This window comes from Indicator indicator, chromosome 1, assembly GCF_027791375.1.
Source record: "Indicator indicator isolate 239-I01 chromosome 1, UM_Iind_1.1, whole genome shotgun sequence".
NCBI lineage: Eukaryota > Metazoa > Chordata > Aves > Piciformes > Indicatoridae > Indicator > Indicator indicator.
Genome location: NC_072010.1, coordinates 21,544,548 through 21,571,159, shown reverse-complemented (window position 1 = coordinate 21,571,159; position 26,612 = coordinate 21,544,548). Strand labels below are relative to the sequence as shown.

The following is a 26,612-nucleotide window of genomic DNA, read 5'->3' as shown; positions in this document are numbered from 1 at the left end:
AGTAAATCACTCAAATTTGCTCATGGAGGTGATGACAAGATAGAACAGTAAGTCTGTACTGGGCAAATTCCTTGGTAAAACAGCTGTATGAATGGAACAACACTTTGAAAATCCCTTCCTCTTAACCAGTGCTCCTGAAAACCTTAAAGGCATGCATATAAAGTCTGTCTTCAAGGGAGAGAGCCTAAGAATTGGATATAACTTAATTTTACTTCAGCTCTTGGAAATGAAATGGAGGAATGAATTTTCCTATTAGGACAACAATAGCCATGGATAACTCCATCAGTTGTGTTTTAATTCTTTCCTGAATCGTTTTAATGTAACTCAATATGGAGTTCAGCCCACAAAGATTTCCTATGTGAAGAGAATAAGAGGAAAATCAGGTTAATATAACTGAAGTCAAAATGACATGGCTTTGGTGAGGAAATTGTAGTTCTTTATATTATCAGTGCTATTGAATAAGCTGATGGAAGATAAGGGCAACCTGCATGAGACAAATTACTTTGGTTTCTTAAAGCTTTGCAAAATGCCACTCCTAAGATTCAATTTAAGAAAATAAAAAGCCATGTAATTCAGGGCAGAGTACTAGTGTAGATTAAAACTGTTCAGACAGGTATGTGCATAGGAAGCAGGATGGAGACAAGATCAGTGAAATGACCTAAACAACAGTGCTTTAATGCAAAGATGATGGAATGGAGGATGTAAGAAAAGAGGGGAAGAAACTTTTGTCAAGTTGATCCAGATGGTAGATTGATGAAGGAGGTCCTAGAATAGACATCATCTGTTCTTGAGGCTGGTACAGAGAAAGAGAACTTCAATGAGGAGCTAACTGGAGGAAGATTTCACAGGCCTTAGAAACCTATGTGACAGAGAAACTGAGGAATGGGAGAGAAGAGTGAGCAGCAATTTGTCAAGGGCTGCTTGGGAGGGATTACCAGACTAGCAGACAGTGATGTGCAGTTAGAAGCAGCAGGAAAGTTCCAGGTAGATTTAGCTTGTACATTTAAGCAGAAAATAGTAGCTGAATTTAAGGAATCAAAACTTGCTTGGAGGATTAAGATGATCTGACCTAGAAGAAAGCTTTTAAGAGCATTTGGCAAAAGAGTAGCATACTGTAGGTAGCATGAGGAAAACTAAGCAGTCTCCTGCCTATCATACCTTATGAAAACTTGAAGGTGTTTGGTGAAATTAAAATGCTAATAAGAGATCCCTTTTCCATGGAGTGATAAAACTAGCCCAAATCACATGCTATGCACTAAGAGGTGTTACAAATATAGCAGCCTTCAGTAATGAGGCATCTAAGCAGTACTACAGTGTAGACAGTGAAATATAGTTCATGCCTGCTAAATTAACCTTTTGGTTCCCTTCAGACTTCTAGAAGTACCAGTGCCTTTCCTGCTTCAAGTCTTGTATAGTCCCAATGGCCTCTCCACTGTGTCTGGGTCACTGGACTTCTGCCTTACTGAGGTCTAATGCTGGCCACCACTGAGAGGTATGGGATGGGCAGCCCAAGTGTAGTGCTACGAGGGTGATGCTGTGCTGGAACAGGTTGCCCAGAGTCGTTGTGGAGTCTCCTTCTCTGGAGACTTTGAAAACCTGCCTAGATGCATGCCTGTGCAGCCTGCCCTAGGTGATTCTGCTTTGGCAGGGAGGTTGGACTCAATATCTGGAGGCCTATTCCAATCTGTAACATTCTGTGATTCTCTGATTGTTTTATCAAATGTTTAAAATACTACTATCAGAACACATGGTTCTTGCTGCTCTTTAGGTTTCTAGTTAGCATGGATTCTAGGCCATAGCTCTACAGTTGTCACTGCTTAGTTCACAGAATCACGGAACATGAGGGGAGTTGAAAGGGACCTCAAAAAAATCATCTAGTCCAACCACCCTGCCAGGGCAGTTGCTGAGGAAACATAATTTTTGTTGGGTTTTTTGGAGACTAGTTCATTAGAATATAATTCCACTATAATTAAATTTCAAGTAAATTACTATTAATTAACAAAATGGTCTGCTTGCTAACCCTGAGAAATCATGGCGAGTCTGCAATCTTTCTAGAGACTAATATTTGTAAAAGAAGAATTTCAATAATGTATTTCATAATCTAATGATGGAGGTTAGTGTTTTGTTGCTTCCTTTGTGAACAAAGCTAGCTACGCTGTAGCTGTAGTATGGCAATTATGGTAACACATATTATAATCAGTTTTACACAAATCTTGGACTACTGCTGGCCTTCAATTATACTAGCTTAAGCAAGCAAAGGAATTCTTCAACCATCAGTCCTTTCACAGTCTTTGACCAGTTTCCAAGCAACAGTTACCTCAGTCTTTCCTCTTCCTTCCATACAAGCTGCACAAATACTCTAGTACTTATTTTAGGCAGTATTCTGGGCAAACTTCAAACTTCAGCATTTTTTGCAGTAGTTGTCTTCAGAAAGTATGATTAGCAATTTTTTAAACACAGGGCAAGTAATTCTAATTTAATCACATCTTTTCAAAGTGTGAAAGATACCACTTTGGATTTATACAAATAGTTTATTTTCTAGAAGACACATTTTTTGCTTTCAATTAAATCATGTTCTCTATTTGTCCACCTTGGTAGGCATATTGGCTTGTGGAGTCTTGTCATAGAATCAACCAGGTTGGAAGAGACCTCCAAGATGATCCAGTCCAACCCATAACTCAGCCCTATCCAATCAACTAGACCATGGCACTAAGTGCCCCATCCAGTCTTTTCTTGAATATCTCCAGGGACTGCGACTCCACTACCTCCCTGGGCAGCCCACTCCAATGGGCAATCACTCTCTCTGTGAAGAACTTCCTCCTTATATCCAGCCTATACCTCCCCTGGCACATCTTGAGACTGTGTCCCTTTGTTCTGTTGATGGTTGCCTGTATTTGTCAATACAGGAGAGCTCTGAAAGTAGGAATGGATAACATTTTCAAATCATAGTTTTGGTTACTTTTTTTGATCAGCGTTTTTTAACCCCTATTTTGTTATGTTGCTGACTAAACCTTTTGGAGAAGGGATATACTTGTTTGTAACTGGAGATACCCAGTTAATTTGTAAAACTAGGAGAACACATGCAGTACACATAGTGTTTCACAAGTTAAAAATAGGTAAAGTTCAAAAAAGAAAACTCACAAGTTGATGGGTTTGATTAAGATTTAACAAAACACTTTGGAGAAAGGATGTGTTTGTTAACACTTCACTAAACAAAGAGAATACTTTGTTTAGTATATACTGTACTTAGTTTACTATCATTGACATAAGTCAAATGATTTGAGATAATCATTTATCAAATGTAAAGGAGACTGAACATAGCAGTGACTGGATTTATAGGATGACAGAAAAGCATTAGTTTAATTGGGTAAGTCAAGGTCTTTAAAATAGAACATAAAGAAATGAAGAGGCAAATTTCTTAGTGAATCCCTTTTTATAATAATATTCCATCTCACTAATTCTGTGCATTAGACATTGAGCCAATATTGAAACATCAGGTGAGCATGAGGAAGTTGTGCTTCTTGTCACAGGTGTTCCTTTAGAAGAGTGCACTGCTTGTTACTCTGTTACGCTGTGATACTAGTTTTTCTGTGTACAAGAGAAGTGAAAACTGAAAGTAAACGTTTTTTTTTTTTATGCTTGTTTACTTGCCTGCTGAGCTGTACCATGAAAGGCTTAGTTGCAAAAGCTGTTTTACACCGTTCTGGATTAAGTGATGTATCACTGAGCATTAGAAATATGTGCTATTTACAGTGTGGAAAATATTTATTTCATAGCTTATTTGGGCAGATGTGAGCAAGTGTGGGAAGTATGTTAATATATGGAAACGCATAACTCTTTAAGTCAAATGTTTCCACAGTTGGTAATATCCCCAGCATAGATTAAGTTTCCACCTAAAGCACAGCCATGTTCTTCACTGCCCTTCTCAACCTTGCCAAGTGAAGGCACGTCTCTTCAGCAGGCAAGAATTTGGTTGACTCTGAAGTGGTTTGCTGTGGTCATTTCCTTAACAGGCCAAGCAGGCTGAGGGTCACTGACTTCAACCAGTGTCCAGCTTTAACCAAGAGGATAGTGTTTAAGCAGGATTTATGGCAAGCTAAGCCATACAAATTGTTGCTGTATCAGTCACTAATCCAGTTAGTCCTCTGTCTTCTCTCACATTACACACAGTAGTAGTATTTTCAAAACCAGGAACTGGCCCATCAAGGATTGACTGAAACATGAAAGAGTGCTGATTAACCTTAATAATCAAGGTGGCAGTGAGGAGCCCCTTATGCCCTGGTCCATGAGGATTTATACCCTCAAAACTGGAATCCCTGACTTGGCCCTTTTTGTCATGTCTTAGAGGGGCTCATGAAGCATATGTTACTGATCTATGCTCAGGTCATCTTGATCACATGGTGTTGGCTTTCTTTGAATCCAGCTGCTAAGCTACAATAAAAGAAAGCTAAAAATATACTGAATATTTTCCTAAGACTATGTTGCTGTGAAAGCAACTGGGTAGTTGTAGAAAGTCATCATGGAGTTGCAGATGGAGGAGCTGCCCCATTTCAGTAGTCCCTCTAATAACACAGTGCATTCCAATATGAAATCTGAGGGTTCACTCTTCCTGTGGGGTCTCATACCAGAAGAGTCAGTGGGGGGAGGAGGGTTCCTCCACAACTTGGTAGATTTTTTGCTTCAAAGAGATCTTGTTGCAATGTATTCTGGCTCTGTGCCAGGGATTTCCACTTCTAAACCTTCTCTCTCCTTGACTTTTAACATCCCCTTGTCCTTTCTTTCCTTCTGCCAAGGGTGATTAACAGTGGAAAACAAGGCAGGCTGGTGATCTTGCTGGGTGATGATGAACTTGTTCTGATTTTGGATACCTTCAGAAGTATCTGCCAAGTGCAAGGATTCTGTTTGTGTTCTCAGACTCTTTCAAGATGATCAGTTCTCATCCAGGCCTTACTTGAGCCTCATCTCCATTTACTTTGTGATATGATTGACAACTACATGGCTGTCAAGTTGGAGAGTTTCAGTATTTTTTTCAGTTGAGAATATTCCAGTTACTGGGTATGTTTATGCAGCTGAATGGGCTTCATTTTTCACACTGGCCTTTATTTAACACCTTTCACTGGAGGCAGAGATTCTGTTTGTCCAAGCTAGGGATGCAGATAGTGGCTCTGTCAACCCTGCATCCACAAAGAGAAAGGTCTCAGTATTTTGCCATCCTTCCAATATTTCTGTTCTACTCCTTCTCTTTGAGATCTTAACCCAGTGCTAATGCCTCTGATGTGCTCATCTTCTGGAAGATACCACTTAGAATCAGAGAATCATTAAAGTGGGAAAAGACCTCTTAAGGTCATCAGCACCCCAAGATCCTTTTCTGCCAGGCAGCTTTCCAGCTGCTCTGCCAGAAGCCTGTGGTACTGTATGGAGTTATTGTATCTAGTGCAAGACCTGGCACTTGGCCTTGTTAAACCTCATACAGCTGACCTTGGCCCATGGATTTCAGCCGGTTCAGGTTCTTCTTCACAGCCTTCTGCCTTCGAGCAGGTCAAAACGTCTGGCACAGTTGTCATCCATCTTAACTCAAAGTTTGAAAAATTAAAGCAAAACATTTTTTCAGAAGATTAACTTTTTATGATAGTGTTCATGGTTCTGGGAAGGCCCATGAAAAAAAAGACAATTCAGAAGATGCAAAGGGAACGGCTGCTCAGATGCTTAGGGAAGGCAGAAGAGACGAAGAATTTGCCTTATACATTGCAGGAGAGGAAACATGGAGAGGAAATACTACTTAAAATACAGTTCTATTATTACTAGTTCTACTATATATGGGACACCACATAAGGAAACATATTATTAATGGTAAAAGATGGTGGTAATGCAAAATTTACATAAGCCCTGTATAAACTTCAGGTAAAGAGTGCTTGTGAAGAGCTGCTTTTTAGGTGAGGAAATTTCAGGACAAATTTCCAGTAAGATCAGCAATAGTATAGCAAAAGGGGGGAAAAAAAGAGATAAACAAACAAAAAACCCCAACTTAACTGCTTTGGAAGGAGGAAGATTAATAATTTCATGAGAGGATAAACTGATGGTCATGTCATATTGAAAAAATGATCTTCACTTGAATTGGTGCACCCTGGGCACATGAGCCAGAGCAGAACACTTTTATAGCTCTTAGAGAAACCTTCCAAAATGTGTGCATGAAATGACACTTTGCTGACAATGTGTGCAGTGACCAGCAATATAGCTTCTAGGCGGAAATTCCCAGTCATCTGCCATAAATTTTCTGTTAGAGTTAAGCCGATCTGGCATTTTAGTATTATGGTATGTTTCATAGTTTTTAATGTTTTGTCATTTCAGAAGTGTTCAATTAGGGTTCTACATTCTTTCTCCTGTGCATTATATGCCCAAGTAGTGTGATTATGAGTTGAGATGTCCTGGATTTAAGACAACCCAAATCAGGTCTCCACTTTATGATAAATCTGACATGTGAAGGATGTGTATTTCTCTTGTAATTCTCTTTTTGAGACAACACAAATACTTAGGGATGGAATAAACCATGAAGTAACGTGTATATGTTACAGCCTGTCTTTTAATCTCTGCTTCAAAACTCGTGGTCAGTAAGATTTCCAGGAGGTGGTAATCGATGTTGTTCCAGCCATTCACCTTTTGGTATGTATTGTTACTTTGTCTTTCTAAAAGAAACCATCAGGAGCCATATTGATTCTTAAGAGTTCATTCACTATAAAAGCTGAATTCAATTATTCCATTTTGAGTGATATCTGAAATGCTTTTTGGTAACTGTGTTGATACACACAGTATCAGAAGAGTGATTTTTAGCAATCCTCTTGCTTTAATCACTTGCATAGCCAAGAAAAATGTAGGCTTTTTTTTTCTTTTCCTACAAATCTTTTCAAAACAATAAGATGAAAACTAACTTTATATAGTTGAGTGAGGTTAGGAGCAGTGCATACTTGATTACTTTAGACCACATAAACTCTAATCTTGGAACTGTTTAATTACAGATTCTTTCAGACTTAGAATTAGAATTTATACTAGAATTGAAAACCTTAAACTTTGTGTTACTGAAATTCATCCACATTTTTCATAATACAATTCAGAGAAGGTGCTTAATATAACCATTAGATTATGTGGATAGAGCACAAGCTTATGTTCAACACTAGTTGTACGTTCTGAACTGGGATTTTTGTGGGGGTAGCTTGTTCTAGTTTTGGGTTTTCTTTTGAAAGAAACTCACTTGAGGTGTATAAAAAAAGAAATAAGGGCCATCTGTATCTTTGTGTCTTCTTCCTTTTTGTAGTTGAACTATTGTGGAGTTCACTCTGCACGTTTTGAGGGGTGTCTAGTATGGCCTTAAGAACACTGTTTCAAAAAAGTCACTGTAAGCATCAAGAAGCCTTTGACAGACAGCAACCACATGTTGTCATTAGTGTGCTTTGTGCAATGATCAGTTTATGTATGTATGGTTGGGTGGAGCAGCTGTGAGTTAACAGCTAAATGTAGCTAAGCATGAGTAGAAGCCAGCACCATTATGGAAGCAGACTAGACGTGTTAGTATATGTAGTTCCATACCACGTGTGCCTTGCTACCAGTTTGTGTCTCTGCTTACTTAGCTCCTGGCTGTCCATGTCTGGGCCTCAATGGTTTGTTCCTGTGTCGGTGTGAGCTGAAATTCCCCCCCACCGACAAGTAACCAGGCTAGCCCAGTCTGGAAGCAAATGAAGGCTGTATTTACAAGCAGATAAATGCAATGAATATGTACAAATATACAAAATTCACAACATTTACAAATATATACAATCAACAGAAAATCACAACCAGTCTCCCTTTGCTTCCCCCCCACAGGGGACCCTCCCAAAGGGGCCTCTCTCTCTCCCAGGAGCTTCCCCCCAGACCCCCCTGGACAGAGAAGCAGAGCTAGTTAGGCAGAAAGTTGTTAACTTAGCTACCAAGGTCAGTGTGTTATCTTCAGGCAGAAGAGAAGAAGAAACAGCAGCCAGACAGCCCAGCAATTGCCCCCACTGCCGAACGCAGAATGTGCAGAGTGCCTACTTTGTTTTGGGTAATAGTTCTTAAACATTTCTATCTATCCAATGGAAGTGTTTAGAACAATCAGTATTTTGCTTTCTTACACCCAATAGTGACTTATTTACACTCTTTCACTTTCTCTGTTCTGAACTTTGCAAGGAAAAATTAAAAAGACAGTTTCAAACCATCACAGTTCCATAGGAATCCTCTTTACTTTAAGTCATATAAACTGAGGAAGGACAGGTATTGCTCTTCTGAAGACAATTTTTGAAAAAAATAAAAAAAACACAACTTTTTTCCCCTCAGACAAGATTGACTTGTGCAAGACTCCTAACAGTCTGTTTATTTTTGCAGTGCTAGGCTGGCCTCGCTTTTCATTTTGGGAACCTCTGCACTTTTTAGATACATCAGATAGAGTGGGTAGAGATTGTGTATTGTGTATGCTGGGTCTTCAGCTATAAAGCTCTACTGAAAACCTGTGTGGTCTAGGGGCTTTTTGTGTTTGCATTAGTTTAATTGCCTCTCTGACCCCTCTTCCTCTGTTGGCCTTTCAAACTCTGTGGGCTCTTGGCCTCACTAATATCTCTCCCCAGGATCTTTGTGCCGGGAAGCATCCAGGCTTTCCTGGAACTCTCCCAGCACTGCTGTCCACTTATATCCAGTAGTATCTGTGGCTTTTATGCTGAACTTCTAATTTTGCATTTTTGATACCTGTAATTCACTTCTTTCATTCTGTTAAGCTGTACATGGGGAGTTTATTAATTTTAGCTCTCTTTATAATAAATCTGTTTCAGCATCTGACTGCTTTTTCATTTATTTCAGAAGAATGGTATTTAGCTGCCCTCTGAGAAAGGGTGGTAACTTATAAAAAAGCCTTCTAGACCACTTCTTTTATGCAGCCTTTCTAGTTACTTGATCATTTATGTTAATTTCTTGTATTGTTTCCTTTTATTCCCCCCCTCCCCGTGTTACTAACATTAATCACTTTTCCATACTGTAATTCTTCTGTGTAGCCTAGGCAGTTTTAGATCTCAGTCTTTATTGTTAACAGTCAAAGTAGAACATGTTTTCTGCCTTAACAGCATCCACATGAGCTTCAATCTGACATTAGGGAAGTTTTCAATCTCACTGTATCTTTTATGTAAAATCCAAAGTGGTGATCCATTAATTAGAACAACAAAAAAGGTAACTGCATTTTGGACAGAATGCAGCCACATCACTTTCCACTATTCTTGCATTTCACTGTGTCTAAACAGATGCCTGGGACCACTCTGCAGGGAATCCTGACTGTCCAGGTCAGCACCTTGCTGAAATAAGTTATGGCTCTGTTCTAGTCCACACAGCAGTGTTTATTTTCTCCATGAAAACTAGAATGTAGGAAATGTCTCTGTATGGACTTGGAGTATGGCCTAGACACATCCTATGTATATATACCTCCTTTGGACCTGATGCATTTAAAGACTCTCATTGATACATGCATTAACTCTTTCTAAGAATTGAAGATATTACTTACTGTTCTCTGAACTTTTTGGTGGCTCAGTAAGATTTTGAAGGCTATGAAAATACACAGTATGAAAATCCCCTTATTTCTCTCAATTTTTCTGTTGTTGACAGTAATATTGCTGGGCTGTCTTATCTCTTGATCTGAATTTTGTGGGTTGTTTGAAAAAAGATCTGCAAGTTTTTGTACTGTTTTGAGTCAGAAGGGAATAATGCTCTTACTGAAATAGAGCTATTCTGTTTGGTATTGATTTTCTATTTGTAATGTTTGTTTGGTTTTTTTTAAAGTTGGAAACATGTTTCTCTTTTAATTCCATGCATATGGGAAATGGTTGGTTGTTCTCTGAATGCTCGAAGAGTCAAAGTGGTCCTGAGTGAATAATATTTATGTTAGCCAGTGAAGAGAGACACTCTGGAGAAAGGCCTGTCAGAGGGGAAACTGGAATCTAAATTGCAGAGCTGTGAATATGGCAGAAAAGAGCCTTGTCAATCTGTCGTCCCTAAATAACGACTTCTTGGGTTTTCTGCTTTCAGGTACTTCAAATTTCCTGAACACATGAGCACTGTTGATCAGCTTCTACTGTCAGAATGTGCTTCTTTAGATCTTGTTAGAGCCTTTCTATGCAACGCTAATGATTGTGTTGTACATAGACCTAACAAGGAAGCCTACCAGGGTCAAGCTGACATCTAAGCAAGTGCTGGAGTCTGTTCTAAGAGAGGAAAGATTAAGAAAACCTGGAATCTGACAGTGGGACTGAATTCAGTTTTCAACAGCAGAAGCTTTGCCAGAAATTGAGAGGACTGGTGTTTCTGAAGGAGGTTAAAGCAGCTGTCTTATTATAATTTTAGCCTTGGAGAGCTCCAGGTTCACTTTACTTTCATTTGCCAGTTCCTTTTAGTACCTGAGTTCCCCTACCTTACAATTTGCTGTTCTCTAAGGAACACTACTAGTGTAATAGTATGACATGATGATACCATCTTTCCTTCTGACCTGACAGTGAGCCCTCTTGTTTGCTCTTGACTAGCACCGGCAGTTGAGTGAAAGGCACTGTGTCATGTTAATAGATTATTTTCCTGGGGTTAATTATTGTCTGCTGATTACAGTAACATGTCGTTTCTTTTTTGCTTATTTTCAGTGCTTCTCTTCTGATGACCAGTTAAGCTTCATAATTGATTTGGATGGGGGAGTGGGTCTGCATGTAGATAGATATAGCTACACATTTATCTTTATTCTTCTGTTTTGAATCCACTTGCAGAGAATTGGTAAGCAGCTATTTTGTTTTGGTTCCCCAAACATCTTAGTATTGAATGTCTAGAACTTGCAGTTTCATATAGTGTTAGTGCTGGACTAATATACTTAAGCTCTCGAGTTAGTAAATAAGACACAGCACTTTCGCTGCTTGTCACAATAACTTGGATATGGTTGTTTCAGGCTTACAGGCAACACCTTGTTCCTGTGACCATGCCCATACAGTAGTAGCAAAACTAATTAAGCATTTCTGTAGCATGCTTTACCACTGGATCTGGAATAATTTAGAGACAAGCGATTATCTTCATGATCATTGTATGACAGCTTTTATTCTGTGAATTAGGAAACAAAATTACAGAAAGAACAGGCAGGATGAAGTCTAAGTAGTAGCATGGCTTTCCAGTGGGGGCAGTTGGACTATTGCAAGTAACTGTATGTGTTGTGGCTTCTTTCAAATCGGCATAAAAGCCTAAAGCTTCATAGAATCATAGAATCAAGAAGGCTGGAAGAGACCTCAAAGATCATCGAGTCCAACCTGTCACCCTAAACCTCATAACTATCTAAACCATGGCACCAAGTGCCATGTCCAATCCCCTCTTGAACACCTCCAGGGATGGTGACTCCACCACCTCCCTGGGCAGCACATTCCAATGGCCAACCACTCTCTCTGTGAAGAACTTTCTCCTCACCTCCAGCCTAAACCTCCCCTAGCACAGCTTGAGACTGTGTCCTCTTGTTCTGGTGCTGGTTGCCTGGGAGAAGAGACCAACCCCCTCCTGGCTACAACCTCCCTTCAGGTAGTTGTAGACAGCAATGAGGTCACCCCTGAGCCTTCTCTTCTCCAGGCTAAACAGTCCCAGCTCCTTCAGCCTCTCCTCATAGGGCTTGCGCTGACATTTTTCCCAGGCTATGTTTTTTGTAGGTTTGGGAAAAGAACCACAAAATCCATCCCTATCAAAATGGTGGTAACCTGTAAAGGGAGTTGCAAACAGAAATACAAGTGGTTTGGCTTTTGGTTTTCTGCTAGGGCTATTCTTCTGTGGAGATGCAAGAGTCTGACACTGAACCTGACTAAGTATAAGTGAGGGAGGATGGTGAGCTTCCTGTGCCAAAAAATTAGCATAAAGTAGAAAGGCTATGTAGGGGTTAGCAAAATCAAAACAATGTGAATACACACACACACTGCTGTCAGTAATACAGGAGAAGTTAAAGAAAAAGCAGCATTTGTCGTGTGAGGAAGCACCACTGTCATGTTAAACTGGGGAAGAATTTGGCTCCTTATATTTAATGTCACATCATTCATTTAAATCCTTAAAAACAGTGTTTATAGCAAAACCTCAGCCATGGCTGTTATGATTCAAATGGCCTCTTTCCGCTTAATTTGTGAACAAAGCCCCTTCTTTGAAGAGAAGTATTTGTTTACAGTTGTTTATCGGAGCAGGAAATGGATCAATTAGATGGTTAACTTTTTAAGTTAATTGACTGCCACTACTAAAACCACCTGACTCTGCACTGGTGCCAGTAATGCCAGATGAGAAATCTCATCGTTGTTGCTGTGGGAAAGGCAAGGACATGATGGGAAATGTTATTCTTGGCACTCAAAAGATTAAAAATTTTAAATATTTATAGAGTCTTATCTAAAATACAGATTGGTTATTAGTGCCTTGAATTGAGGCAAGGATGTGTGAATCCCTAGAGCTTTATGACTGTATCCCATCTGAATTAATCTGAAACATTAACAGGGAATTGGTGTTCTAAATCTTTCTCTAGCTCTGTCCTCCTTTCCATACTGCACTTTCTGTTTTTTTTTTTTCTGTTGAATTCTTTTGTTAATGATCTAGAATGTAACAGCATCAAGAAAAAAATACTGCAGAGCTGTACTGGGGGGGAGGGGGGGTAGGGTTTGGTTTGGTTTGTTTTTCATGCAGCACAGGTTTAGAATCCTTTTTGCCTGTGTGAAAGCCGAATGACTTCGTTAGCATCATGCTACCTTGGTGTTAACACTGAGCTTAGCAATCTTTTCTGCTTCAATGATCCTTCCCTCCTGACTTAAAGGTTTTTTGGAAGGGGAAGAGAGATGTTTTAGTATAAGTATTCTGGTTTATTTTTTTCCTGACAAATTCCTGGCCTATTCAGAGACTCAAATGTTGGATGCAAACCAACGTTTTTCCTGGGAGTTGCAGAGTAGCTCCAGCTTTTGACAATTGTGAAGAGGTCTTTGCTTATGCATTTGCTGCCTGTAGCAAATGACCTTATTGTAGAAACTAGGAGCCCTTACAGAAAGCCCCCAGAGATAGGAACACAAGTGAACACAACCTACAAGACTCCTGTCTCACATAACCTTGAACCTTGCAGGAGGACCCCTTGAGTCTACAAGTGAGATTGAAACTCTTTGGTGTGGCTAATATTTATCAACGAGTTTAGTAAGTTGTAATTTTTTTTCTTCTGATTCTCTTGTCACTGTCAAGACTGTGGTAAAAAAGAGGCAACTAACTTGGGGTATACTTTAAGGATATAGCAGGTAGGAAAACTGTCCATGTCAGTTATCTTAAAAATGTCTCAGATATAATAGGCTTGTAAGCCTAAGTCAAACTTAATTAAACTTAAAGGAAAGCAAAAATAAGCATTTAAACTGCTGTTTTGGTTCTCTTAAATCTGAGTAAACCCAAATTTGCATTACTCAATTATGTATGGTTGTGGGACTTGTTTTGTGTGTTTCCCTGTTCAGCCCAGATTCTCAGCATCCTTCTTATCCTCCATGTGTGTGGCTGTTTCTGAAGGAAGAGAGAAAGGGACTTAAGGTTTTGATCTGGGGGCTCAGAATGTGCTCCAGATCACCCCTTCTCATATCAGACTTGGCCTCAGACATAAAAAGTGTGCTTGTAAAGATGAGGTGATACAGTGATACTCTTTTTGAGTATTTATCCCAGACTGTATCCCTGTAACTGTCTTCATGTCTGTGCCTTGGAAAAGGGAATATATTCCATTCCTTGGGAGGGATTGTAAAGTCTCACTTTGCATTGTAGTTTAATGGTAACGTGCAAGGTGGCCACAACATATTTGAGCTGAAAACTTGTCACTTTTGAAGAAGCCTGTCAAACTGGTATGCTAGATATTCTTTCAGGAGCTCTATATAGTGCACTTGTCCACTGAGTTACCTTTCTCCCTTTCACTTCTTGATTGAAAGCACATTGCTTTATCAGTTTAGTTTTACTTGTCTGTTTTGCTTAAGCAAAACTAAAAGCTTCAAAGAACTACAGTGGATTTAAGTATCACTCTGGCAAGTGACTGCTTTGCCTTACTGTGAGCAGAGTTAGTCACAACCCATCTGTTACGTGCATAGGTCCTTGGTTTCTCCCAACTGAGAGTGAAAGGCATTGTGTGTAATTATGCCACATGGTCACCATTTTGAGGATTAGTCACTGGAATGTCTATTAGGTCCTCGCGGAAGACCTTATGCATGTTTGGAGGGATAGTAAAAATGAGTCAGATGTTTATTATTAGTGTCAGTCTTTGGAAACCAGCATTCCTGGTACTGGCTGGTATCTGTCCCAGAGAACTATTGAATCTGTTCATCTTCTTAAGCCCAGGCTTTCCAGCAGACTGGGTTTTGCTGAGTTTCAGCACCTGAAGAATGAACACAAAATTTAATTTGAGAATAATGGAGGAGTAGGTTCTATGAAGGTAGAGGAATCTAGGGGGAAGTGAAAGACGTAAGCTTAAGAAGATGGGTAGGGGCCATTGCAGTTCCAAGAGGATTAGGCTTCTCACTGTTATGTATCCTCTAAGTCTTGCCCAACTGGTTTCATTTCATAATAGAGAAATTTTGGTGCTCTCAGTATCCTCATTTGCAGCCTCAAGCTGATGCAATCTCAATAGTGCATAGTATGCAATAGAGGTAATGTCCCTGCTGCCCAGTGGCAGTTGATTAGGAAGAGTATAAGAGTAGAAAATGATATAATGGTACTTATGTCATGTAGTCTCCCAACTCTAAGCAGCTCAGGGATTTCTACACCTAGAAACACCATCTTTATATTTATTAATCTTTTTTTTGTTATCTCACAAACATGGTGTAGTGCTCAAATCAGTAAGCAGCATTGTTCTTGTTGGAGAGGTCTGGATAGATACAAAGTGGGAAATGCAAAATAGTGCAAATATTTGATCTAGTTCTACTTGAACATTAATGTGACCTATGCTCCAAAGATGCTTAAGTAGTCTTGAAAAATACCACAAGCATTATTAAGTGGCCTGTGATTGTTAGCAAGCTGTATATACGTGGAGGAGGGGAAGGAGGTCATGATCATTAGCCTAGGTGAACCTCTAAGGTCCTTCAAGGTGGGGGAACAATGGATTAAATGACAAGATTGCCATCAAACTCTTTAAAAATGCCAGTTGAGTCTGATACTTGAAGACTTGGAAGCTTTTTTTGAGTTTTCTTCCAGTGATAATGGCTTTGGAAAATCTTGATGCTTCTACTATTTTAACATTAATTTTCAAGTTACTGATTTTTTTGTTTACTGTACTCTGCAGACTACAATCAGAATATCACTCTCCACCTTCCTCACTAGCCAAACATTTGAAACTCTTTATGATGACATGCTGCTGACATGGTTTTGAAGAGTAACCGTACAAAGTGGTTCTTTTAAAGCTACACACAACATGACATTGTAGGATTTTTGCGCTCAAAAGAAAATAAACTGGGTCAAAAGAGTCACCCTTTAGTCTTCCCTTGTGAAGAGCATCTATTTTAAGTGGAAGATGAGAAATGAAATAGTAATTGTTACCCCAAAAGGAAAAATAGTGCTGTTTATATATTTAATTGGTCAGAGTTTGTAACAGAGCTTTGAATTCTGCTGCTGTTGGATCTTGTACTGCTGCTGTCAATCACAGATTTTCTTTTTCTTAAAAGACTCACAGTAAATTTATTTTGGATAGTTTCTTAACAGGTGTTTCCTCAATGTTACGAATGCTTTAAATGAGAACCATGCTCAATGTCCGGAGTTCTCAGCTGAAATCACACTGCAGCTTGACACGGGTGCTGCTGTGTTTACCCATCTGCAGCCACGCTGACAGCAGGCACTGGCGGGTCCCCGCCATGGCCTGGCCTGGGTGCAAAACAGATGGCAGGGATTAGGGGGAAGGATTCAGGGAGGCTTTTGGCCTGCGCGCTCACGGAAGTAATTCATTGAGGAGGCTCAGACAGGACCTGCTGGACCTATGCTGAGGAGTCAGCTGAAATGGGTCCCGGTGGGTTTGAGTATCCAAATGAAAAACAAATGTTTTTCTGGTACCTTTTAATTAAAGGGAAAGCATAAATCAGTATGTTAAAATTAACGCACTAAATGGCGTTGTAGTTTTACAGAGTTCTTCACAACAAAGAAGCTGACAGTGAGGGTCTCTTAAAACAGTGCTGCCTCACCGACTGCAGGCGGAAAGGCCACCTGGGCTGCCTTGCTGGCAAGGGGTGTGAAGGCAGCAGGCAGCTGTGGAGGCAGGAGAGCCTCTTCACCTTGGACTAGGAATTGTGGCTGTCTTGTCATTTTGTCAGTGTTTTATGATTATGAGATCATTTCCTGTGGGGACTACCTGTCTTCAGCTGTAGCTATGTCTCTGACTGTTGTGTTTTGAATTTCACGTGTTCAGAGAAATCATTCAGCTGTGTAAAAATAGGACTGGCACAAGGTGACCAAGACAGAGCAGTGCAGTGGTACTGCCATGGTACTAAGTGTCCACTGTAGACATTAAGTATTGCGCTACATACTCATGAGGCTTTTCGGGCATCTCTGTGGGCCAAATGGCATCTATAGCTGTGGTTTGCCATGTGATGTGGAAAAGAGCATTTAATCACCTCTATCTTGTGCTGCCATTAGGAAGATTTCAGTGAACAGTGAAAGGAAGAAGAGAGAAGCAGGGCACATGTCCAGGATTTGGAAAGAGGTTGTAGAAATCATTGCAGATCTACTTCATGAAGGATAATACAAGGCACAAAGACATGGTAACGGTATAAAGAGGTCTTACGTGCTCAAGCAATTAAATAAATTGCTCTGGGAAGGAAAGTGAAGGGAAGAACTGAGGTTTTATGGGGAAAAAGGACCTGTTTGTGGTAAGATTTAATTTATCAGAATTAAATGGCAGTCGTGCTTAAAATAACTCAGACTCTTTAGGGCCTTCGAGAGAGAGTATGACAGTAAGGAAAACTTGGAGCTAATTGCATTCAGATTATGCTTTAAAAACATAATGAATGAGTGAAAGATAAAATTCAAGGTGAATATTTAGTGACATAGGAAACTGCTCTTCTTGGAGAAATATAGTGTGGGGAAGCAATGACTTACCTAATGCAAGTCAACCATTTCTATAATGGATTAAGAACAGATGAAGATCTATAACATTGTTTACAGTACCTAGATTTGCAAAATGCAGAACCCTGTCTATGGAACTGCTGTAGTTTCAGCTGCTACTGGCGTCAGTACGAATTCAGCCTGCTCATTGATTTGTAAGCCTATACCCCATTTTGAAAAACTGGAAATAATCTGTTTTTGTGAACCTTGCAGTTAGTAGATTTAATTCATGCTGTATGGATATCAAATATTTTCTGGAATTCTTGAGCTGTTAAGGAATCTTCAAGGTGTAAAACAGGGAGTAGTAGTGTATGGATAAAGTTAATATAAAATCCTATCAAGAACTAAGTTAAAAGCAAAATATCAAAACCCACAGTGCTTTCTATTTGTGGTTTCAATGCTGTAGATCACTGCAAGCAGCAAACCACATTTAGTGTCACAGTCCTTTCTGACAAGATACCTGCAAGTGTAGGTGGCTGCATGCTCCATCTAAATTGCTAGACCAAGGCTCTGAAAAGCAGCAGTCTTGCTGAAGTCAACTTATTTACCAGATGTGGAGACAATGTGCAGAATCTAATTTGAAAATGTATCAATGAAAGTCTTGCCACTGGCTGTTCCAAATCTTTGTAGAATTTATTTTGATCAGCAGCTACAGAAGACAAAATTGTCTAGATGGCTCCAGGTGTGTGGATAGATGCTTGACTACTTATTTATTTTATTTAAATATTATTTATTTAAATATTATTATACTTACCTGAAATATTTAATAGTATATGCTCTTTAATGTGGTTTATGTTTTCTTTTTTTTAATCCATTCTCTCACAACTGTCTATAAATACACACAAATATTTAGCACAAATATACGCTCAGTGGCAAGACAAATAGAAAAGGAATAAATGCAGACTTCAAAGATGATTTTAAAAAAAGTTAGTGAGATGGAGGAAGTGTTACTTGATGCTAATATAAAAAAGCTGATTTTAGATACGCATTTTACTCTTGGTAGAGCACCTTTTTACTCAAGGATGCTACATTTGGTAGTGCTGTGAAGGGGGGGAGTATCTTTCAACAAGTGCGTTTCATGTGAGGAAGCTAGTGCTGTTGCAGTAGCACAGTTGGAAAATTTTGGCACGTAAGGACAGGAAATTCAAAGGTTCTGACTTACTGTAGGTGTAACTTTGCACATTGTACAAATATCTTATATCTTTACTTGCAAGGAATGGCTTCAGCTAAACATAATTACTCCCTTGGAGTTTCAAATTCAAAGGTGGGTTCTATAAAATTTAATTTCCTCTCACTGCAGCTTTCGTGATAAAAACAGAGTTATTAAATAAGGGCAGTTACTATACAGAGTGGTAAGTGTTAGAACCTGCACAGGGGAAGGTGCAGGCACCAAACAAGAATGGTTGCGTGCTGAACATGACTTCAAAAGCAGAAACAGCATGAAGTATAGATTTCTTTATATATGTGGAATAGAAATTTATACTAAAGTGCATGAAATGGCGAACAAGATAAACTTTCATTGTCATTTATCAGAGTTACTGTTTCAAGTTTATTTTATTCTTTCTGTCATGCCTGTGTTGGTTTAATTTGAGGGAAAGGAGAGAAAAACTGCACAAAATCTAAAAAATGGTCTATAGGACCATTGCTTTCATGATAGGAAGCACGCTTTCGTACAGATTTTACTTGGACTCAGTGAAGTTACACCACTGTGGCAGGTAGCTTACCCATAAGCCTACTCTTTCACTTCCTCAAGTATGTGTTCATCATGAACTGAAATATAAAAGATTATACTGCGTTGCACAGCCATCTAATTGAAGATATCTCAGGAAACTCAAAGTATGGTATGATTCAGAATAGTATCAAACCTTACTCAAGTGAGGGACAATAAATCTTGGATGCTATCAACAGCGTCCTCTGTATCAGATTTTTTTCAAGGTGTTTATGGTTCATGAGAAAGCGTGTAAAGGAAGGAATTACTTAGATTCAGTAATTTTGATTTATGCTGTGGGAGCTCAGACTAATACAGAATGATTTTTTTTTTTTTTTTTTTTTAGATATTTATAACCAGGAAGAATAGTCAGTGCCTGGTGCCATTTACATGAAGATTTGAGGTAGTTCATTTACTTCAAGGAGGATGTGCTTTGGTTAATGAGATCTGTGCTATCTAATGAAATGTCAGGAATCCACTTATATCCATTTAGGTGGAGCATAATTTACTACTGATTTTTAACCAACAGTCGTCTTCAAATAACTTTAAAGAAACATTCAGTTACATTTTCTTTGTTGAACTTAAAAAGAAATTACAGGCTGCATGAAACTGCTTCAGAGTTTACACTGCTAGTGAACCATAAAATCAAATTTTAAAATCATCTGATTAACTGTCTTAATTCTCTCTTATCAGAGTAATAATGGAGAGTAACATGGACAAGCTCCCTGTTTAATTGGTAGTGTTGTATACTAATTAGTAATATGAGATATAGTAGTTTCTTCTCAGGCAAGGCTGCATATGTAGAATATATTTTTAGTTAACACAAAACACATCTTATTAACACCCTTTGGGACACGTTTAGCCAATGCTATATTCATTTATGTATCAAATATTAATTTCTGTAAATTTCATTAAGAAATAGAATAAAAATAATTTGCTCACTTGCTGTATTTCTCCATTATGGAAAAAATAGTTCCTAATACGAAAATAAAAGGGAGCAGAAGATCTGAGGATTTCAATGTTCCTGTGGAGTTACAGCTCTATTTTCTCAAAAATCATGGCAGGATGTGTGAGGTCACTTGTTTTATTTTTTTCCTCCCTTGAAAAATACTAATTTGGGGGTTTGTAGCTTTGTATTGCAAATTCCTGCATTTTCTGATTATGAAAGAGCTTCAAGTGATTTCTCTTTTGGAGTTGCCATTATCTTTTGGGGGGGGTTTATGTAGTTCGGTTTGTACCTTCATGCTTGCTTTTAACCATTGTAAATAGCAACTTCTTTAACAAAAAGCTTCTTGCCTGAGACCTCTGTATCTCAAAATATCTTGTGCTTTACTCCAGGAATGATGAATATAGGCCTTTGTGGATACTGTGTTGGCATGTTTTCTTTTGCTCAAAGTACTGCTTCTGTCATCCTTCCCTACATTTATATACAGATATTACATTAAAATCACCAATAAGGTTGATAACTATGTTGTGGAAGCTATACAGGGGATAGATTTCTTCTAGACTTCCATATGGTTTTAAGTATGACTGGCAAAATTAAGGAAAAGGGGTCAAATATCTGGGTAAGGTATCTGACATTTTTTTTCCTTCCCTCCTTTTACTGCTCTCAAGGGGATACGGCTGTATGAGTGGAGACTGGGAGAGGGAGGAAATAGGCTTGAGACTGGACCAGTGTGTCATTGTGTTAAATCCAGCCAGGCAGTGAAGTCATTGTTTTCATCAGAGTCATTTCAGAATGAAAGCTCTTACATTATGGAAAACATTGCACATCTTTATTTCAGACATGGAAATATCCAACCAGTCTTTCAGTGGCAGAGCTTGGCTGATTTCATTTGAGGTACTTCTGACTCCCAGTGGTGTAAGCAAAAGGGGAAATCAGATTCTTTTGCCTCATTTTTTAACACTTTGCCTCTAACCTGAAGGAGTTATTCTTTAGGCACGTTTCTAGCTAAGATGCTTGTTGAAGAGGGAGCTGGTAAATCTGTTGATCACACCTGTCAGCCCTGAATCTAGTAAATCTGTCCAGCCTCGAGCTGGCTACAGTTATACTGGGGGGAAAAAAGTTCTTAAGCACTGACTCACATTGAGGATAGATTATGTTCCAATGTGCACAGGGAAAATCCTTGAGACTGCATTCTTGGATATTGATTATATTTCATACTCAGGCTTCAGTGGTCTTGGTGTAGTATGATTTAATTGAGGGACTTGGGCAGTCTGCCCAGCTCTGCAATTGATTTGTGTGACCATGAGCAAACTTTGTCATCTTTCTGCACTTGGGTTTGAATATATTTGGTCTTTAAGTAGGCCTGATATTGTAACACTTAAAGATCTTGTACAATACAATATTTGTAATAGAATTTGTGTTTGTACAACATAACAGCACAGGAAGTAGGCACTGATTGTTCCGCATATGCTAACAGAAATTGAACAAACGCTGGTTTATAAAGTGGAAGAAACCCATTGCTTCAGCCCCACGTACACGATGTGCTCAGATCAAGCTAGTGGTCTATAATTGATGGAGGAGAGGTACTGGCAGAGATGTCTGCCTCAGTTGATTACCTTAAGATGGAGTTAACTGCCTGCTGGTGTTGCAGTGCTTTCTGCTTTGGTTTTTGAGGCAATGCAGATGGAGCAGCTGGGCCAAAACTCTTGCTGCGGCACTTACAGCTCCAACCACGTTTCTTGTCAGCTGGATATGTAGAACAATAATATTTCACTGATAGCAATGAACATTTATTGTGCTGTTACACAATAATCCCTCAATAATCTTGCAGCCATCTTCCCCCTCTCTTCTCCTTTCCTAAGTGCTGCAAAAGGCAGTGCCATGCTAACATCCGTATTTGACTGGTAGGATCAAAGTCATCACCTGACTGCAGATTGCACTTAGATCCCTAGTGTATAAAGCTGAAATTGTATGAATATGAAATCATATTTGAGTAGCTTGAGTGCTTATCCATGCCTCATGAGGGGAGTTATGATCAGGATCCAGGCATACTTCCAGTAATAAATTTTGTTGCACTGTGAATATAAAGCCAACTGTTTCCTTTATGATTGTATGCTTTTGCTGTCTGCTTTTTATCTGAGTTAGGATGCTTGGATCTTTGAGGAAATGAAGTAATAAAAAGCTTTTATTATTCAAAATATGCATTTAAATTTTGTCTTGCTTTTATTGGGTGGTATAAGGTGAATGAGACCCTTGTTTGGTTTTTCTGAATTTACTGGTTCCTAGCTGTTAACTAACCATGCTGTGTTAGGAATACCAGAACTGCTTTGGATATGTGACTTCCCATCCCTGGATACTTCTGGCCTTGTTCTCCTTGGAAGTTGTTTCAAATATTGCCACCACCTGTTGATAGAACAATAAAACGATGAATTATGCTTATTTGTGTACTAAGAATAGTAAAATGGAGACAAGAGTTTGAAATGTATTTCATAGTGCCATTTCAGATTCTTTATTATTATTATCTATAACCTATTTGATGCACTTGTGTAGAGTATGTCCTTGATTTAGAACAAACAAAAACCCAAACAAGAAAAACCTCATAACCTATGCTTCTTAGAAAAACAGTACAGAGCAGATCTTGCTAGTCATTCTGACTGCCTAGTTCAATCACTCATTTACTGCGACTAAAAGAAAAAAAAAGTACCCACCCTTACAAAATCAATTTACCAAAGATAAAAGATATTAGGACCTAAAGTGTTCGTTCTTCAGTTGTGAGATACCTAAAGCTAATTTTTTCTTTCTTTATTTCCTTGTTTCTATTCTTTCATTGTAATAAATATTTATTCTTCCGTTAAAAGAAGCACTTTTACTGTTGCAACCTCATCAGTGCTTGGAAGGCAGCCTGCTGATGGCAGCAGTTCAAGCTGTGCTGTCTTCAACAGGAGGACTTTTCCATAGTCTGAAGTGGGTTTGGGGTGTCATGTGATTAATGGTTCTTGGTAGTTAGCTTTGGATGTGCTAATCACCGATGTTTACATCGGTAGACAGAGTAAGAATTACTTAGCTGTGAGAAGACAGAGCTGGTCAAATTTTGAATAGCTTTTTAAAGCTTTCTACTTTGCCTTCCTGTGACCTTCATAAAAAGAAAATAAATACAGTGCTGATTTCTGTTTAGTAGCTCTACTTTTCTTATTTGGGGAAGATAGCTGATAGCTGAAGATCGTTATTCACTGGAACTGTGTATGGAAGTGTTGTGTTTCACTGAAGATACGTTGTGGTACGGTCCTCTCTGCTGTCATGAATAGCTGAACAGTTGGAATGGAGAACAGCTGTGAAGCCTAAGGATGGCTTTGTTCTTATATATAGGTGTTTTTACTATGGCTTCTGTTCATAACTCGGCTTCTATTCTACAAGTTGGAGAACGTCCTAAAAATGCTGTCACTGGATGTCCTTGGAACATGTTAGGTGATTTCCAGTGAATCCTCAGTTGAGGAACTCACATAATTTCAACAGGTGGTGTAACCCTGCTGGAGAGCAGTTAGAGGCAGAGCTGTGCATGCAAGAACAAGCCATTTCACTGTCATGCAGCAGAGCAGTCATATCACTCCAACAGGAAACTGAAGATGAGCATGGAAGAAACCTTCCACATGAGCTCAGGAACGGAGTAAAATCTTGGAGAGGGTTGTGTGGAGAAAAGCTTGCCAGTAGTCGAGTGAGTATCTGTCAGGATTCAGATGAGATTAATAGATTTCCTGTTATGGTGTAGGTTTTGGACAGAATAGTACTTGAGTAAAATGCATAATTGCAGGCAAATGTATTTGGCTCACTAAGTTGTTTTTGGTGTTAAGCTTAACATGGGATGTCCAAATTCATAGCCATTGACAGAGATGTCAACCTTTATAATAATCATAATAGCATTTAAACTTCTATGAACACATACTCCGATTTTTCTGCACTTTGAAAGTGTCAAGTTACTTTCAGCCAGAAAAGCAGAAAGTGGGGAACGTAAAATATTTGAAACAAAAATATGAGAAAATGCCTATAAAATACTGTGGCCCTTTTTTAGCCTTTATTAACACAGGTAATGGAAGGATGGGCGGTGGAAATGGTTATACTGCTAGCGCTGGCAGGGTCACAGCCAGAGGAAAACAAAGCAGGAGGATACATCTCATTATGTTGTGCCGCTGTGTTATTACAGTTCAGCTCTTTAGCCAACGAAGTTATGATTTCCCTATCATTCCTGTCCATCCTTTTCAAGCACAGATCAATACTGCCCATATGCTTCTGGCATTCTCATGCACATGGAGGCATGAGGGCTCCAGAATAACTAAGAGCTGATTCTGGCACTGGAATGTGCTTACTGTCTGTGTGGGTGGCAAAATATCCATAAATGTTTTAGAACAGTCTGGCTTGCTCTTGGGTCTGGTACAAGATTTAACCCTGAAGTGCCAGCCCAGCAACAGCATGAAGGATTTAACATTCACAAGTGAAAAACTCCTTTAGAAATACTCAGGACATAGCAGTCCAAGGGCAAGTTGCTGCTAAATCTGACTGAAGTGTTGAGGTGAGATCAACACCGGGAAGAGATGTTGCATGCTACTGGTGGACATCCTGGCCATTAATGCAGTGTGATGAGTTTTTAAGCTTTGCTATAGTGAGTGGTGGAAGTTCTTTCTGTTGTGGTCAACCACATTTACCTTAGAGTATAGCTACAGATTTTTTTTTTCTTGTTACAGTGTAATTTCAAGGGCTAGTAGACATTTTGTTTGGTTCAATGTTCTGTAGCTTAACTTTGTCTGTAAAATGCTTTGCAGGAAGTGTGTGTGTGCATGCAAGAGGTGGTGAAGTCATTTCAAGTCTCCTGTGTAGCAAACCCAGGCTTTATTCACCATTAATTTATCTGTGAAAGTTTCTGATGGCCTAAAATAACATTTCTATAAGTAGTGCTGTATTTCAGCTTTGTTCCATAACTATGTGCCTATGCTGGGACTTTCAGTGGTTCCAGATACCTTCTTTCTGAAATCCTGCCAAGTTTTTCTTCAAGTATTCCAACAATGAGAAAAACGCTGGTTTAAATGTATTGCTCTTTGTGAAAAAAGAAAACAAATCACACACAAAACCCAAACAACCCCAAAAACCATGTGGAACACATCTCTGAAACATTTTAGTGAGAAATGAATTGAGGTTTTTTTTTAATGTCAGTTTGATGCTCCTCAGAGATCTAGAACACTGGATAGATTAAGCAAAGGGCACAAAAGAGTCAAAAGTGCAAGCTAAATATAGTAGTCTTCATCTATGAGTTAAAATTTGTCTGCCTGGATCCACAGATAATGTTACTGAAAGATTTGGTCAAAATGTTTGAGTTTGGAGGTGGTTTCTAGATCTCTCAGGAATTTGAGAGCATAAGGAGTGATTGCAATGAGAAGTGCCATTGCTGTTTGCTAATTACAGGCATAATTTCTGTTAGGAGTTGAGGTTTCCCCCCCACCAAGAAACTGCAGCATCATCCAGATCATGGGTATAGTGCCTGTTTGATGCCATCACTCTACCTTTTCCTTGTAAATTATTTGAAAACATTCATTATTTATTTGGTTTTTTTCCTTTACAGGCTGGAATGGTGTTAAGATGTGGATACTTCTGGTTTGGTTTGTTCCTCGTGCCTACTGCGTGCCTTCTTAAAGACGTGGCATGGACAGCGTAAGTCCCAAATCAGTCCTCAGTGTTACCAGAATTATTCTGTATGCACATACTGTCCACACCAGTTATGTAGACTGTTATCATAGAATCAGTCAGGGTTGGAAGGGACCACAAGGATCATCTAGTTCCAAACCCCCTGCCATGGCCAGGGACACCTCACACTCCATCAGGCTGGCCAGAGCCTCATCCAGCCTGGCCTTAAACACCTCCAGGGATTGGGTCCCAACCACCTCCCTGGACAACCCATTCCAGGCATTCACCACTCTCATGGGGAAGAACTTCTTCCTCACGTCCAGCCTGAATCTCCCCACTTCCAGCTTTTTTCCATTCCCCCTAGTCCTGTCACTACCTGATAGCCTAAAAAGTCCCTCCCCAGCTTTCTTCTAGGCCCCCTTCAGATACTGGAAGGCCACAAGAAGGTCACCTTGGAGCCTTCTCTTCTCCAGACTGAACAGCCCCAACTCTTTCAGTCTGTCCTCATAGGAGAGGTGCTCCAGCCCTCTGCTCATCCTGGTGGCTCCTCTCTGGACACCTTCCAGCATGTCCTTATCCCTCTTGGAATAGGGGCTCCAGAACTGGACACAGTACTCCAGGTGGGCTCTCTCCAGAACAGAGTAGTTATGTGAAGAACTACAAAGCCTTTCAGTGAGTGCCACATGATGGTACTCATTTGGAATACCTCTGAGCAAAGTGAAATGGGAGTGATTTTTCACTTTCCAATGCAACCAGCAATGTGAGAGAATGAAGTTAGTCCTGAATCTGAAGGAGGCAGCTTTGTCTGAGTAATGGAGGTGCGCTATCTTATGATTGTGCTGTCTATCCCTTAGTTAAAGGCAAGTTTAAATAGGACATCAGAGATTTCCTCTTCCTAAAAAGAAGCAAGTAATTAATTCAATTTAACTAAGGTTGGGTAGAAAGTAAGAATGTGGCACTATGAATTCATATCAAGAAAGCTCCAAATTCTTTGTGAGCTGCTTTTTAGATTTTTCCTCAACAGTGGGTCTTACAAGATTTAACTGAGAAAAGAGCAATGTTCTGCTCACTGTGGCTAGAGTAAAATCTTAATGGTTCCTTCCCTGCCTAGAGAGTAGGAACAACGCTCGTGAAATACAAGCTCATGTAATCCCCTTCTCTCAA

The 26,612-nt window shown here is 39.4% G+C and overlaps 1 protein-coding gene across 1 annotated transcript in view; it reads left to right on the top strand.

Moving 5' to 3' along the window:
* ATP8A2 (ATPase phospholipid transporting 8A2) overlaps positions 1–26,612 on the top strand; it is a 293,926-nt gene that overhangs the window by 236,159 nt on the left and 31,155 nt on the right. Inside the window, exon 33 of the mRNA XM_054386416.1 lies at positions 25,387–25,475. Coding sequence (XP_054242391.1) covers positions 25,387–25,475 — 89 coding nt within the window. The remainder of the gene's footprint in view (positions 1–25,386; positions 25,476–26,612) is intronic.